Genomic DNA, 18146 nt, shown 5'->3' with positions numbered 1-18146 from the left:
ATCTTAAAGAATAAAATAATTAAAAGTTACTACAATTAAAAGTGATACTCTGGCAAGGTGTAGAGGCTCATGCCTGTAATCCCAGCACTTTGGGAGGTTGAGGCAGGAGGAAAGCTTGAGCCTGGAGCTCGAGTGCAGCCGGAGAAACATGGTGAAACCCTAATTCTACAAGGAATACAAAATTTAGCTGGGTGTTATGGCATGTGACTATAGTGCTAGCTACTTAGGAGGCTGAGGTGAAAGGACTGCTTGAGCTTGGAAAGTTGAGGCTGCAGTGAGCTGTGATTGTGCCCCTGCATTCCAACCTGGGTGACAGACCGAGACTCTATTTCAAAGAACAATACAATACAAAACCACCCCCATGCCTTATAATATAGAAGTCTTGGGACGCTAACAAGAAGTTTAGTTAGAATATATATTTTATTTATGTTACAGATATTTGTACTGTTTCCTGTCTTGTCAAATCTTGCTAAGTGGTTTGATGTGCAAGCATATGTAACACTTCCCAAGAATAGTAAGAATTGAGAGTAATTTAAGTCATTTAATTGTTATCTCCTCCGGAGATACGTTTCAAAACCCCCAGGAGATGGCTAACACCTCAGACAGCACTGAACTCTATATACTGTGTATATACTACGTTTTCTTCCTAAACATACGTAACTTAAGTTTGATTATGTTCAATTTATAAATGATGCACAGGATTAGATTAGGAGCTGCTCTTAGCCTTTTGTTTGGCATGTCTGAATTACCAGAATATTACTAAGTAAAATAAGAGGTATTTGAACGTAAGTTGTGTGATACTTTGCCAGTCAATCTGACAACTGAGACAGCAACTAAGTGGCTAACAGGCACAAAGACAATATGGATATGCTGGAAAAAGGGATGATTCACATCCTGATAAGGACAAAGCAGGACAGCCCCAAATTTGATCACACTATTTAGAATGGGACACAGTTTAAAACTTGTAAATTGTTTATTTCTGGGATCTTCCACTTTTTTTTTGAGAGTAGCTGGTATTACAGGCACATGCTACCGCACTCAGTTAATTTTTGCATTTTTCTACAGGCAGGGTTTCACCATGTTGGCCAGGATGGTTTCAATCTCCTGACCTCGTGATCCACCCGCCTCAGCCTCCCAAAGTGAACAATGATGTGGAAAGTGAAACCATGAATAATGGGTTACTACTCCAGTTTTGCCAATTATGTTTGGAAGTTCCATTTTAATATTCTGATTGCTAGTTAGAACATAAAAAGAAAATGTCTATTTAAAGAATAAGTGTTGATTTATGGAAAATGCCATTTTAAGACATAGGGTAAGACGAAGCAAACAAGAATGAATTGAGGAAGTAATAAAGTAGTAACCAAACGTTCCTGGGAAGAATAAAATCAGAATAGTGTAGTATGCATATGAATGTAATTCATTCACAGTCCTAGGCATTTGGTACATTCTGCTTTTACGTAAGTACTAATGAAAGATTTACATTATTATTTAAAAAAAAACTATGAAGTACACATTAAAAACATAATTAGCACTTACCTATGTGGGCAGCCTTGGCAGATCTTCTGATCAGCAAATGAGCCTCCTAGGACTTTACTTAGTATAGCTGGGTGTCCTAAAGCTTTTAAAGCTTCATCTAAACTATCCACCAAAGAATTAAAAAACTCTAAGGCATCATGTTGTTCACGGAGATTAACAGGTTCACCCCAAAGCCTAAGAAGGAAATGAAATGAGTAATGTAATACATGCCTAGAATATCCATATTTTATGACAACAAAAATAACAATGACAGAAACGTAAGCTGAGATTTTAAACTACACAGAAAGGAGAAATGCGCATTATGTTTGCAGAGGCAACACAATCGAAGTGCTTACAGTAATAATGAAACTACAGTGTCAAAAAGTTATCACAAATGGTGTGACTAAGCTGCATAGTAGGTTTAGAATGTTTGCTTTATAGAGCATAGTATATTCAACAAACACTTTCAATTCAAGTAAAAAATGACATTTACACACGAAAGAACCTAATGCTTATGTAGATGCTATAACTACTGCCTTAAAACTTTATTCTGCTTACTTTGGTGATATAGTGAAAAGATCCTACTACTTAGTTAACATTGCCCATGAAAGCAATTTTTCCAAGTGAAAAGTGAAAGGTTTTCCCTGTTCTAGAGTAAACGTAGGCATAAAAGGTGAACCAATCCTAAGAAAATACCAATGGTGAGTATAGAAAATGAGAACTAATGCTGCCTTGGAAGAGGTTGTTCTGGAAGCTATCAAGAACGTCTAACAATATTTTCATAATAATAAGCATCAGAAAATGTCATTTTTAGCAAAATGTATGGCAATATTTTGAATTTGCTAAGGTGGTACACTATGTTTTTCTCTGTGGTGAACTTTCACAATTAAAAAATTGTTGTAAATTTAAAAATAAATTTTAAATACTAATACATACAGTAAAATTCACATACAATAGAAGGTACTCTGTTGAAGCCACAGGATGTGAGTTTTACAAATGGCAGCCAGCTGTGTAACCACCACAATTGGAATATCCAACAATCCCTTAAATACCTTCCAAAATTTCCTAATAGCAGCACTTTGTAAGCCAAATGAATCTCCTGCTGTTAATTCCTGGCAACCACTGATCTGTTCTTCACAAATCTGGAGTAGCCTTTTCCAGAATGTTATATACAGGAAACCATAAAGATTTAGTGTTTCCCTCCTTTTTATTATTGTAATGGCGTTTACATAATTTACTTTTTATGTTTTTAAAAAAATACATTAAATCTAATTAGGAAAAATGTAAAATCTGATTAATTTAGAAATATGACAGCAAATTAAATGGAGAGGAGTACAGCACAAGTAGGATTCTTTACAAAACCAGATTTTAGTTCGTCACTACAAATCAACAGGACAATGTAACTAATAATGGGGTAAAATGCTAATGTGTTTTACATAAAGAGAAATCTGGTGCCAAATCTGGAGTATTCATTCTATTTTAAAGCCACCCTTTAAGAATACTGATGAACTGGAATATGCCTTTATTCTTTTTTTTCTAATTAGTATTACTGTGGTCAAATAAATACAACACAATATTTACTTTTTAAATCATTAAAGTGTAAAGTTTAGTGTAATTAAGAACATTCATGGCCAACTGCTGTGACTCACGCCTGTAATCTCAGCACTTTGGGAGGCCAAGGCAGGCAGATGACAAGGTCAGGAGATTAAGACCATCTTGGCTAACGCAGTGAAACCTCGTCTCTACTAAAAACACAAAAAATTAGCCGGGTGTAGTGGCGGGCACCTGTAGTCCCAGCTACTTGGGAGGCTGGGGCAGGAGAATGGCGTGAACACAGGAGGCGGAGCTTGCAGTGAGCCGAGATTGTGCCACTGTACTCCAGCCTGGGCAACAGAGCAGGACTCCGTCCCCACCCCCAAAAAAAGAACATTCATGATGGCTGCTGTACAACCATCACCACCATCCATCTCAGACCTCTCTTCATCTTGCAAAACTGAAATTATACCTATTAAACAACTCCTAAAAAACTCCTAAAAACTTCCTATCGACAACCTCTGAAAATCAGCATTCTTTTGGTACCTATAAATACAATCTCACATAAGTGGGATCTAACATAATTTGTGTTTTTATAATTGGCTTATTTCACTTAGCATAATGTTCTCAAGGCTCATCTACACTGTAGCCTATTACAGAATTTCCTTCAATGGTGAATAGTATTTCGTAATATGTATATACATTTATCAACTTATCAGATAATGCACACCAAAAACATTTTTCCATTTATCAACTGTGAATGTCACTATGACTACCGAGTGTACACTAATTCTTTTGAGACCCTGCTTTCAAATCCTTTGGGTATAAACCCAAAGGTTTTGGGAAATAAGAAAAACTGCTGGAGCATATGGTAATTCTACTTTTTCTTACTTATTTTTCAGACAGAGTCTTGCTCTGTTGTCAAAACCAGAGTGCAGTGGCGCAATCTTGGCTCACTGCAACCTCTGCTTCCCAAGTTCAAGCGATTCTCCTGCCTTGGCCTCCTGAAAAGCTGGGATTACAGGTGTGTGCCACCACTGCGGCTAATTTTTGTATTTTTAGTAGAAACACGGTTTCACCATGTTGACCAGGCTGGTCTCAAACTCTTGACCTCCCAAAGTGCTGGGATTACAAGCGTGAGCCACCACACCCAGGTGTCCTTCTAACTTTTTAAGGAACCACTATATTGTTTTCCACAGTGGCTGTATCATTTTACAGTTCCACCAATAGTACACAAGGGTTTCAATTTTTTCACATCCTCACCAGCAGTTACTATTTTTATAGTGGTTATTCTAATATATCTAAAATGGTATTTCAATACAGTTTTGTTATGCAATGCCTTTACGATCAGCAATATTAAACATTTTTATATGTACCTCTTAGCCATTTGTACGTTTCTTCTTTTTTTTTTTTTGAGACGGAGTCTCGCTCTGCCACCCAGGCTGGAGTGCAGTGGCCGGATCTCAGCTCACTGCAAGCTCCGCCTCCCGGGTTTATGCCATTCTCCTGCCTCAGCCTCCCGAGTAGCTGGCACTACAGGCGCCGCCACCTCGCCAGGCTAGTTTTTTGTATTTCTTAGTAGAGACGGGGTTTCACCGTGTTAGCCAGGATGGTCTCGATCTCCTGACCTCGTGATCGGCCCGTCTCGGCCTCCCAAAGTGCTGGGATGACAGGCTTGAGCCACCGCGCCCGGCCAGGAGCCATTTGTATGTTTCTTGAAAAAACATTTACTCAAATCTTTTGCTCATATTAGTCTGTTTTCACACTGCTGTTAAGTACTGAAACTGGGTCATTAATACAGAAAAGTTGTTTAACTGACTCAGTTCAACATGGCTGTAAGGAAGCAAGACTGAGAGGCCTTAGGACACTTAACATCATGGTGGACAGTGAAGGGGAAGCAAGCACATCTTACATGGCAGAGCAATATAAATCTTTAACCACCTTGGTTAAATTAATACCTAAGTATATATATTTTTTTGATGGCTATATAAATGTTTTCATATTCTTTTTGGGACTGTTTACTGTTGCTGTACAGAAATGCAACCAATTTTTGTCCGACTTTGCATTCTGCTACTTTACCTAATTCAATTATTTACTCCAACAGTTTTCATAGGAGTATCTTCAGAAATTTATAATACATGTAAGATCACAGCATGTGTAAACAGAGATAATTTTTCTACTCCTTTTCCAGTGTGGATGCCTCTTCCTTTTTCTTGCCTAATTGTGCTGGGTAGGACTACCAGTAGTATATTAAACAGCAGGGGTATAAGTGCGCAGCTTTGCCTTGTTCGTTATCTTAGATTAAAAGCTTTATATTACAATTACCCTTGCTCAGAGTTTTTTAAATACGGCTCTTACTAAGCTGAGGCAGTTTCCTTCTGTTCTGTATTTATTGCATGTTTTTTATCAGGAAAGGAAGTTCAGTTCTGTTAAATGCTTTCTCAGTCTCAATTGAGACGACAATGTGCTTTTTTCTGCTTAAGGTTGTATATTACACTGATTAGTTTCACATGTTGAATCATCCACATATTCTTAGAATAAACCCCACTTGGTCATGATATATTCTTTTAACATGCTGCTGACTTGGATTTGCCAGTATTTTGTTGGGGAATTTTGCATCAATTACAGACCAGTATCAATGGATACTGTTCTATAATTTTCTTGCATCATCTTTGTCAGACTTGTATATGTTAGATGTATATTTGAGGCTTTCCTTTAGCATAATGAAAGTGAACCTTTAATTCAGCTCAGTGTGTCAATAGCTTAATCCTTTTTCTATGCTGTGTTGCATTTCAACATATGAATGTACCAGAGTTTGTTTATCTATTAGCCATTCAAGGGACAAAAGTTGTTCCCAAAATTGCTGGGACACAAGCAACTTACCACTGCTGATAAAGCCACTATAAATACCCACATACAGAATATACCTTAGTTTTCATTTTGGTAAATATCCAGGAGTCAGCCTGCTTAGTTGTACATTAAGTTTATGAATAAGTTTGTAAGAAACTGGCAGTTTTCCAAAGGATCATAACTTTGGAAAATTCTATCAGTAAATGGTAGAGTATCATGTGCTCCTGATCCAAACCAGCATTAGAAAAAAACAGGGGTGTAGTTGTATCTGTTGTGGTTTTAACATAAAAACCCCTAATGAATAATAATGTTGAACAGTTTTATACCATTTATCATCTTTGGTTAAGTTTTCAAATATTTTAAGAATTTTAATTACGTACTTTTTAATATAGAGTTAGGAAATGCTTTGTTATGTATTTTCCAAATATTTTCCCATGGTATGCCTTGTCTTCTCATTTTCTTAATGTCTTTGGAAGAGAAAACAGCTTTCCTTTTGATGAAGTCACACGTGTCAATATCTATGAATTCAGAATCATCTAATGTGGCTGGGAGGAACAGCTATTTTTTCCTGTTCTTATGAGAATCTTAACTGTTTCCTCTAATTCTTTCATGTGTTTCTTTCCTTACCCCAAATTGTTTCCGGACTTACATGTAGTGCTTAGTTCTCTCTTGAATATTCAAGGAGAAATAAAGATTACTAGAATTAATGCAGCTCTCCAATGTACTACCACAAACCTTAGATGCTTTAGTCTCCTTGGATTCTCCACAATGTTTCCTCAAGTCAGGAATTCCATTGTTCCGACTCAATGTCCCACCCTACACTGTAGTCTAAGGCTACTGCAGGGCTCTCATTTGTTTCCTATTTCAAGAATAATATTCCTTTTTTGTCTGATATCTATGTGTTGAAGCCATAGTTTAATGTACTTTATCTGTATATTAAAAAAATTTTTTTTTCACCAAAGGAGGCAAATTAAGTCCAAATTACTTCAAATTGACAAGAAGTAAAAACGTATCGTTTTCATTTTTGGCACTACTCTAAAGTTTCTTTCTTTATTACTCTTTCCCGCACCCCCGCCCCAACTTCATTGGTTTCTAGTACTTCTGAAATATCTTTGCTTGTTTCGGTTTTAATTTACTATTTTCTCCACTGTATTTTTTCTTTCCTTTTTTTTTTTTTTTCATTTTTCTTTTTTTTGAGATAGAATCTTGCCCTATTGTCCAGGCTGGAGTGCAGTGATACAGTCACAGCTCATTGCAGCCTCAACCTACCAGGCTCAAGTGATCTTCTTCCCTCAGCTTCCTTAGTAGCTAGGACTACAGGTATGCACTACCATGCCCAGCTAATTTCTATATTTTTAGGAGAGATGGAGGTTTCACCATGTTGGCCAGGCTGGTGGTGAACTCCTGGGCTTGAGTGATCCACCCACCTTCGCCTCCCAAAGGGCTGGGATTACAGGCATGAGCCACCACACCCAGTTGCTCCCCTAGTTTTAAGGCAAAAAACAAGTTAATAATTCCTACATGAAAATATACTGTTTACTGGCCGGGCATGGTGGCTCATGCCTGTAATTCCAGCACTTTGGGAGGCTGAGGCTGGTGGATCACCCAAGGTCTGGAGTTTGAGACCAGCCTCACTAACATGGTGAAACCCCATCTCTACTAAAATTACAAAAAATTAGCTGGGCATGGTGGCAGATGCCTGTAATCCCAGCTACTCAGGAGGATGAGGCAGGAAAATCGCTTGAACCTGAAAAGCGGAGGTTGTGGTTAGTTGAGATCATGCCATTAAACTTGAACCTGGGCAACAAGAGCAAAACTCCGTATTAAAAAAAAGAAAGAAAATATACTGTTTACCATTCAACTATTCCCCACTAATTTTGGTAATCATCAGTGAATCTTTCTTGCATCAGTTACTACTGTGATGCTCTAATGGTGTTACTCTATTTCCTTCATTTATTTACTTATACAGTTATTTGCTTACATCAGTATGAGTATTTATGCTAAGTGTTACAATCTATTATTTATCTTTTTCCTAAAATTGTTTCAATATTAAACATGAGAGCTTTTCAGTTGGTTCCTATGCCTACTTGATATTATTTCTTTTCTTTTTTGACAATTTCCTTAATGGCTTGCATCTAGGTCAATATGCTCATAGTCATCTGCTCCTGCCCAGGAACAAACCAACTTTTCAAGTAGATCTGGTTCCTTTTATCGGAAAATGGTATTTACAAATTAAGCTCTAGATACCAACTGCTAGATACCTATGTTATTGGGGTCATTATTTTTAGACATTCTCAGTGTACAGAACTTGGAAATAGATTTGTGTATACCACATCAATGCTCACACACACACATCTCTATTGCTATACGTATCTGTATGTATGTGTCTAAACTTAAAAACATATATACAGGACAGCATGATGGCTCAGCTCAAGCTGTAATCACAGCACTTTGGGGGGCTAATGGGGGCCGATCACTTGATGTCAGGAGTTCGAGACCAACTAGCCAACATGGTGAAACCCCATCTCTACTAAAAATAAAAAAAAAAATTAGCTGGGCCTGGTAATGGGTACCTGTGATCCCAGCTATTTGGCAGGCTGAGGCAGGAGAATCGTTTGAATCTGTCAGGTGGAGGCTGCAGTGAGCTGAGACTGCACCACTGCATTCCAGCCTGGGTTACAGAGCAAGACTCTGTCTCAAAACAAACAAACAAACAAATAAAAACAAAACCACCAAGAAGCATACATACATATCACACCACGTATGTAGTTGAAAATAAACATGACTGCAACTGAATACCAGTGTTCACTCAAGTCATCTACCTTCCCTTACCTGTAACTTATCTTTACAAAAATTACAATCCTGGCTGTTATTATCTATACTAGATTTGTTCACCCCTAATAAACATCTAAAGTAGTTCTAGAATTGGTAACACTTGAAACTAGAATTGCAGCGATTAGTATTTCTGTACAGTTCTTTTTATTTAGCTTCACAGTACCTACTCAATACACTGTTTTCCAAAGTTACTTGGGATGGTTCTTTCAACTTTTCTTGGTTAGTGATTTCCTATTCTCTTTTTCTAGGCTTGGATTTTTTTTTTTAAAGTTGAGATAATTGTAAAATCACATGAAATTTTAAGAAATAACAGAGATACTGTTCTCTCTATTTTAATAAATAATAAAGATATCTTTTACCCAATTTCCCCAGCAACAGCATCTTGCAAAACTATGTAATATAATATCACAATTAGGATACTATTATTGGTACAAGCCAAAATCTTAAATTAGATTTCTCTAGGTTTTAGTTGTACCTATTTATGTATGTTTAGCTATGTCTGTGTAATTTTACATATACACACACAAATATATGTATGTAAATACATATATAGAATATACATATAAATTATATACTTTATGAATTATATTATCACAGTGTTAATATTTTATCACTTCCATTAAGATACAGAAGCTTCACAGCCAGATAATAAACATTTACTTTTCTCCATATGCAATTGTCAAACATACTAAAACCATACATAATTACCCCTTAATGTTATTTTTACTTTCAATACTCATAGAAATTAAAGAAACTAGGAAAGAAAAATAAGACTTCTATATATGCCATTTTCCATTTGTATTATGTCTTGCAATTCCATGTGTCCCTGTGTTTTAACTACTTTTCTGCCAAAACTTTGAATAGAATTCAAAAATTTCCTCACAAGTTTCCTTTCTTGTGAGAATAAATGTATATCCCAGTAACTACTAAGATATATTTTCACTGGACATCACAATATGACTTAACGTAATCTTTATCTACTTTTTTTTCTGTTGTCTGTACTTTTGATGCAATCAAAGAAATCACTGCCAAATCCAATACCATAAATTTCCCCCTTAAACTTTTACAATTTTATTTCTTATGTTTAGCTTTGGTTCATATTGAGTCAATATTTAAACATGGTCTAAGGCAGGATTGTCCAAGGGAGAGAATATACTCATGGGTTCTGAGTTTCTGTTTCTTGATGGGCTGGCAAAGTTCCTTCCTCACCCTCTTTCACCTTATCACTAGACACAGAAACTAAAAAGCCCATGGCTTCAGGCTGCTTTTAGCCTAAAACAAAACAAAACATAACAACAAAATGAGGCAGGTTGGACAAGCTTGTCTAAGGTAAGGTTCTAATGATGAAAGATTAAACTTTTCCTCTAAGACCAGGAACAACCCAAATATATCCATTTTTACCACTTCTATTTGACAAAGTAATTCTCCTAGAACAATCATTAAAGAAATAAGAAACAAAAAGCATCCAAATCAAAATCCTAAAGATTACATGCAAGTATACATCACTGTGATAAAATTAATTCAATAAAGTTTCCAAATCAGCACCCCAAAATTAATACAGGGATATGAGAGACTTATTACTAATGAATATAAAGTTTCAATTTAAAAGAAGAAAAACTGGCAGGGTGCAGTGGCTCAGCCTGTAATCCCAGCATTTTGGGAGGCCAACCCAGGCAGATTACCTGAAGTTAGGAGTTCCAGACCATCCCGGCCAACATGGTGAAAGCACGTCTCTACTAAAAATACAAAAATTGGCTGGGCGTCTTGGCAGGCACCTATAATCCCAGCTACTCTGGAGGCTGAGGCAGGACAATTGCTTGAACCCGGGAGGTGGAGGTTGCAGTGAACCGAGATCACGCTACCGCACTGCAGCACGGCGACAGAGCGAGACCCCATCTCAAAACAAAAAGATGACAAACCTTTGGATATAGTGGTATAAAGGTATATAATGCCAGTGACCTGGACAACTAAAATCTATCAAAATGGTGAATTTTTATGTTATGCACATTCTGCCATGATTAAAATAGTAAATTACAGGAGGAGCCTGAAAATGAGAAGAAAAAAAAAGCCAACTATGATTTCATCGAAATTTAAAACTCTTGACTGGGCGCTATGGTCTGTAATCCCAGGACTTTGGGAGGCCAAGGTAGGTGGATCACCTGAGGTCGGTCAGAAGTTCAAGACCAGCCTGGCCAATGTGGTAAAACCCCATCTCTACTAAAAACACAAAAATTAGCTGGGTATGGTGGCATGGGCCTGTAGTCTTAGCTACTTGGGAGGCTGAGACAGGAGAATTGCTTCAATCTGGGAGGCAGAGGTTGCAGTGAGCCAAGATTGCACCACTGCAATCCAGCCTGGGTGACATAGTGACTCTCTGAAAAAAAAAAAAAGAAGAAATCTATTATGCATAAAGTGCACTATAAAGATACTGAGAGGATAATCCACAGATGGGAGAAAATATTTCTAAATAATTTATCTCCAAGGGCCTACTATCACAAATACACAAAAAAGATACAAAGAAGTCTTACAACCCAACAACAAAAGGCAATCAAAAAATGAGAAAAGTATTTCAATAGACATTTCCTCAAAAAAGTACAGAAATTACTAATAAGTACATGAAAAAATGCTCAACAGTACTTAACAGTCATTAGGGAAATGCAAATGAAATTCAAAAGAAGATATACTTCACATATTTCAGGATGGATATACTTAAAAGTAAGGTAATAGGTGTTGACAGATGTAGAGAAACTGTAACCTTCATAACTTGCTGACAGAAAATGTAAATATCTGGGCCAGACCTGGTGGCTCACACCCGTAATATCAGTACTTTGGGAGGCCAAGGTTGATGGATCATCTGCGGTCTGGCGTTTGAGACCAGCCTAGCCAACATGGCCAAACCTCTTCTCTACTAAAAACCCTGTCTTTACTGAAAATACAAAAATTAGCTGTGGTGGAGTGCTGGTGGAGCATGCCTGTAGTTCTAGCTACTCAGGAGGATGAGGCAGGGAGGAGGAGGCTGGAGAGTTGCTTGAACGTGGGAGGTAAAGGCTGCCGTGAACTGAGATTGCACCACTGCACTCCAGCCTGGGTAACAGAGCGAGACTCCTTCTCAAGAAAAAAAAAAAAAGAAAAGAAAAGAAAAGAAAATGTAAAACTCTTACAGGAGCTTTGGAAAGCAATTTTGTGGTGGTTCCACAAAAAGTCAGACATAGAATTATGACATGACCCAGTAACTGCATTTCTAGGTCTACTCCAAAAAGAAATGAAATGAAACATGCATCCACACATAAATGTGTTCATGAATTTTCACAGAGGCACTATTCACAATAGCTCAAAGACAGAAACCATCCAAAGTTAATCAGTGGATAAATAAACAAAACGTGGTCTAGTCATACAATGAAATGTAATTCAGCCATAAAAAGAACAAAGTGCCAATACATGTTACAGAATGTACATACTTTAAACACACCATGTTTAACACAACATGCTAGACAGAAAGGCCACATATTCTGTGATTAAATTACAAGAAATATAAAAAATATGCAAACCTATATAGAGAGAAAAGTAATTTTTTGTTGCCAGGGTGGGAAGAAGAGAAAAGTGGGCTGACTCTTTAATGAGCAGGGAACCTCTATTTTAGTGATGAAAATGTTCTGGAACCAAATGATAGTGAAATGATAATGAAATATCAAATGATAATAACCAAATGATAATGAAAATGTTCTGGAACCAAATGATACTTTCACAAAAAATTCTGAATGTACCAAAAACCACTGAATTGTACACTATTAAATGGTTGAAATGGTGAATTTTATAAGAACTTTACCACAAAAGAAAAAAATGTATTAGGAACCTACGTGTCTAGATTGTGTGTAACACAAATGTGTTAGGACAAATTGTGAGCTCCACACTTATTTGGAGAGAATCACCGAGCAGACAAAAACATACATATTTAAGTACAAACACATTATAGCTTAATACATTTAAATACAAATTATAAAGAAGCAAAATGATACATATCTATATACGTGTGTATGAAATTCCTCTATAATGTATATAATTATGTAACTATGTATTCAATTATCACACATATATGCACACACATAAATTAAGTACAAGATTTGAAGATAGAAACTTAAAAGTGTTATAGTAAATTGGAAGAACAAGAACAGAAATGCTGACTAGATTGCAGAAAAAAGTCTTGAGGTAAAGAAAGCATAAGCTAGGGAAAGAAAAAATAGTTGAAACAGGTAAAAAGGAGAGCAAGGCACATGTGAAGTTATATAACTGAAAGAAGAAAAAAGAATTATAAATGTATGCATTTATAATTATAACCTAGGCTTACAGCTCAGCTATAGAATATAGAAATTTATACTGAGAGACATAATGGGGAGTCAGTGTACTATAAGTTTGTGACTTTCAAAAGAAATGAAAGTGATATGCTAATACATATAAGGGTTGCTGCCATAAATGAAACAGAAAAAGCAGCTCAGAAATCAGAAGAAGCCTTTCCTTTCCTACCTCTGAGCTATCCAGGAAGTACCTTGTTGAAAGAACTCTAAATTCTTATGAGGGACAGCAGTATTTTTCTACACACTAGGAAGAGCACGTATTACAGTATATGGTAAAAAGTTGTGCTACAGTGTTTAGTACCATGTATGACAGAAAGTAGGCCTTGATAAAACAGGTGAAACAAACGAACAAAAAAAGATAAGTTTAAGATGTAACTGAGCTCTTTGTTTCTTGAGACAGGGTCTCACTCTGATACTCAGCCTGGAGGGCAGTGGCTCCATCACAGTTGAGGTGATCCTCCTTCAGTAGTTGGGACTACTGGCACAGGCCACCACACCCAGCTAAGTTTTTGCATTTTTAGTAGAGATGGGGTTTTGCCATGTTGCCTAGGGTGGTCTTGAACTCATGGGCTCAAGAGATCTGCTTGCCTTGGCCTCCCAAAGTGATGGGGCTATTAGTGTGAGCCACTGCAGCTGGCCTAATTGAGGTTTTCCAAATCTAAAAAGAGGCCAGATTTTATTGGTCACTTTTGGAGGATGTTAGGGAATTATTACTTTACAAATTTGTAAAGAAAAATATACCCATATATAAAAATAGTTATAATTACATATAATATACACAGTATATAATTATATGTAATATACACATATAATTTTTCTTGCCAGGCTAGGAAGGAGGACTTCCTTTCTAGTGGTGAAAATGTCCATTTGTTTATGAGTAATGCTGGTGTTCAAGGTGAGTATGATACATCATCTTGGGGATCAACACTGCTCCAGAGACCAAAAGATATCATTAATGCACTAATCTAACTTATAATGCAAGAAGCTGAAAGAAACTAACACCAAAAGTTAGGGAATGAAATGATTTTCCACCCTTCAAAGGAGCTGAGACTACAAGGCTCATATTACCATGCCTAATTTTTGTATTTTTTTGTAGAGTCAGAGTTTTGTCATGTCTTCCAAGCTTATAAAATAATTTTTATTATATGCGATAATGTACCATGATCATCTTTTTAAAGAAAAATGTTAGAGATATATAAAAAATCTATATAGATAAAACAATATTTTTGACATTTGCTTTTGCAGAGAGCTGTTTAAGCAAGGGGATGACTACATTTTAGTATTTTGCTTTTATGTAATTTTTTTGAGATGCAGTTTCCTCTTGTTGCCCAGGCTAGAGTGCAATGGCACAACCTTGGCTCACTGCAACCTCAATCTCCTGGGTTCAAGCGATTCTCCTACTTCAGCCTTCCAAGTAGCTGGGATTACAGGCATGCGCCACCACATCTGGCAAATTTTGTATTTTTGGTAGAGACAGGGTTTCTCCATGTTGGTCAGGCTGGTCTTGAACTCCTGACCTTGGGTGATCTGCCAGCTTTGGGTTTCCAAAGTGCTGGGCTGACAGCCATGAGCCACTGTGCCTGGCTGCTTTTATATAATTGGTAAGTCCTCCAAAATGAAGAAGTAAATTGTGTCTTAAGAGATTAAAGAATACAGTGCCTTTCTTTACTGTGACAAATTTTCCCTCTTTCTACTGGTATAATTAAAAAAAACTATGACCAAGAAGGATAGTTAGAACATTAGTATAGTTTAAATATTAAATACAAAACTAATTATGTATTCTAAGATACATTTACTGTATTGAGGTTTTTATGAAACTTAAATGATCATCCACCCATAATTTACCTGAACTGTTTCCAAAATCCTCTGGGTACATAGTATTGTAGTCGGGAAGCAGCTAAATGACCAAAGATGATCTGAAGGTGTCTTAGGACACCAATATTGTACTCTTTCCTATCTTCTGTCTTACTTAAAGCTGGTTTGTCTTCAAATTGATGAGGATATCCAAATACATCATCTCGGGGATCAACATTACTCTAGAGACCAAAAGACATTGATGAGCTAATCTAACTTTGATAGTATAATGAAAGAAGTTGAAACAAATACCAAAAGTTAGTAAATGAAATGCTATTCATTTTTTCATACTTCTTACTTCCAAAGCAGTTAATTTTTAATATTAGTCCTCATTTCACAGATGGGTTATGATAAAATATTTCACAGATAAGTTATTATAAAAGAATAGTAAAAAAAAATTAGAGGTAGTGTAATATAGTAAAGTTTGGTCAAGTAGACAGGACTAAAGACAAATGAGTGCTCTGCCATAAGTAACTTCAGGGGAGTAAGTTACTTGGTCTTCCTAGGACTCAGTATCTTCTTGTGAGGACAATGCATTTTCCCAGATTACATGAGATTGTCCATGTAATGTTATCACAATTATTAAAAATAAATATGGTTATTAAGACTAGTTGTGGAAGGAACAGGAGCATACACAAAAGCTCCAAAGGTCATAATCTCAAATACAGCTGCTTTACTAATGTCTAACATGTTTCTATATGCTTTGCTCTGTATCTGATATTTGTGTTACAGAAATAAATAATACCCAGTTCCTGCCCTGGAAAAGCTCACTGCATAGAAAAAGTAGGCATACCCATGCATGCCACAGTACAGTGCTGAGACAACATAAAGCACAAGCAACCAAGCACAAAGGTGGGTGACCTAACTTGAAATTTTATGTTCTGTTGGCCTCATTTACTTTTTTGTCAGTATGATGAGCCATCTCTATCTATTTTAGATTCAACACCCTATGGGGGGTTGAATGAGCTATAAAAGTAGGACTTAATTTCCAATTTCCTTCCAGTAGTGGCTCTTAACCTGGTATTGGTGAACAATCCACATGGAGATTCTACTACAAGTATAGCTACCCAGATGGGAATGCCTGGATGGTGTGATTCATTAGATCTTAAAAGGCAGAAGCAAGTGTCTGTAATCTCCATAAATGATACACTACAATCTGAAACTCAAACTATTTCAGACCACTGAAGGGAAGAAATGTAGAAACTGGAGAACCATTTACTGCAGTTAAAATTTTTGATTTCTGTATTTAGTTCCTATCAACATAAGTAAAAGATAAACAGTCTGAGTATAAACGTGACCAAGACCGGGCATGGTGGCTCACACCTGTAATCCCAGCACTTTGGGAGGGCCAAGGTGGGCGGATCATGAGGTAAGGAGATCGAGACTATCCTGGCTAACAAGGTGAAACCCCATCTCTACTAAAAATACAAAAATTATCTGGGCATGGTGGTGGGCACCTGTAGTCCCAGCTACTTGGGAGGCTGAGGCAGGAGAATGGCGTGAACCTGGAAGGTGGAGCTTGCAGTGAGCTGGGATTGTGCCACTGCACTCCAGCCTGGGAGGCAGAGTGAGACTCTGGCTCAAAAAAAAAAAACATGACCAAAACTTTTTTTTTCTTTTCAGATGGAGTCTCACTCTGTCACCCAGGCTGGAGTACCGTGGTACGATCTCACCTCACTTCAACCTCTGCCTCCTGAGTTTAAGAGATTCTCCTGCCTCAGCCTCCTGAGTAGCTGAGATTACAGGCGTGCACCACCACAGCTGGCTAATTTTTTTATTTTTAGTAAAACTGGGGTTTCACTCTGTTGGTCAGGGTGACCTCCAACTCTCCACCTCAGGTGATCTGCCTGCCTTGGCCTCCCAAAGTGCTGGGATTACAGGCATGAGCCACCACGCCCAGCCAAATATGAACAAAACTACATTTTCTCTATACACGTATTTAAGAGCTACATCTTAAATCTTAAATATGCGATCTGTCACTAAAAACTAACTTTTTTACTGCTTTATTTTCAACTGGATATATTTCATAGGCAGCCTGATTACAGTTGTTAACTAACATTGTTAACAGGTCAATGAAGCATTATTTGAGAAACAAATTTGTTTCCTTAGCAGAAAGAGCTCTAATTTGAGAAAAATAGAGAATCCTAAAAATAAGTCCAATTTATGAAACAGACAATATAAAAAGTGAAAGAAATTAAATAACACATTTTAAGAAACAAAACAATGAAAATGTAATTATTAAAAACAAATAAATTCATCATTTTTCAAATACCGAATTACATTTACCATGTCACACAAAATGCGATTATATTAACTGTGCTTTGGAGACAAAAAAACAGTGCTAAAAATTATCAACTGGAGTTTCAAGTCTATTAGATAGTGAGTACTACAAGTATGCCAGACATAGTATCTCAGAGATTCTGCCTGGATCATCAAAATGTAGTCCCCACAAAATCCCATGAAAGTATAGTAATCTGAGGGAGAACAATAGCATCTGCTATCAGAATCTTCAAAGAAAACAGTAATTAAAATTTACCTCACCGTCCTGCTTCTCATCCCCGAACATATCATCATCTAAATCACTACCTGTGCCTTCAATTGCAAGAATACTGTTCCTGATAGAAGGAATCATGTATAGCTGCTGGATCACAGAGTTCATGTAACATGTAGCACCAGCATTTTTGAGTCCCACAAATCCTTTTGGTGGGCGGGGTCCAACAGGAGGCAGATATTCCCACTCAGTAAGTGCTTCACAAGCTGAATTAAAAAGAGAAAAGATGCTTATACTATGAAAATGGTGATTATGTTCACCATTTTCAGGCTAACAAATTAATAACAGCAACACCTCCTTTACCACCACAGCCACTTTGAAACAGTATTTTAAATTTTCACATCAACGATATGAGCCACTATACAGATTCTTAGCTACAGACCTTGTTGATGTTTTTAATGATACTGCTTCTGTAATGGTTTGAAGCGTCATGTAAGATGGTGTAATACTGGCCACTGCGGTGCCTCACGCCTGTTAATCCCAGCAGTTTGGGAAGCCAAGGCAGGTAGGTCACCTAAGGTCAGGAGTGACCAACATGGTGAAACCCTGTCTCCAGTGAAAATACAAAAGTTAGCTGAACGTGGTGGCACGTGCCTGTAATTCCAGTTAGTTGGAAGGCCGAGGCAGGACAATCGCTTGAACTCACGAGACAAAAG

General features: G+C 37.0%; 1 protein-coding gene across 14 annotated transcripts in view; it reads right to left on the bottom strand.

Moving 5' to 3' along the window:
• Positions 1 to 18146, bottom strand: part of LOC139360962 (ubiquitin specific peptidase 9 Y-linked) — a 210444-nt gene that overhangs the window by 25542 nt on the left and 166756 nt on the right. For all 14 annotated transcript variants that reach the window (XM_071089445.1, XM_071089439.1, XM_071089447.1 and 11 more), the window contains 3 exons: positions 17476 to 17696; positions 14931 to 15121; positions 1537 to 1710 (listed from right to left, as the gene is read on the bottom strand). In XM_071089445.1, the coding sequence (XP_070945546.1) occupies positions 1537 to 1710; positions 14931 to 15121; positions 17476 to 17696 (586 nt within the window). The remainder of the gene's footprint in view (positions 1 to 1536; positions 1711 to 14930; positions 15122 to 17475; positions 17697 to 18146) is intronic.

Source organism: Macaca nemestrina, chromosome Y (assembly GCF_043159975.1).
Source record: "Macaca nemestrina isolate mMacNem1 chromosome Y, mMacNem.hap1, whole genome shotgun sequence".
Lineage (NCBI taxonomy): Eukaryota > Metazoa > Chordata > Mammalia > Primates > Cercopithecidae > Macaca > Macaca nemestrina.
The sequence above is the reverse complement of the archived record's forward strand: the minus strand, read 5'-3'. Positions and strand labels throughout refer to the sequence as shown.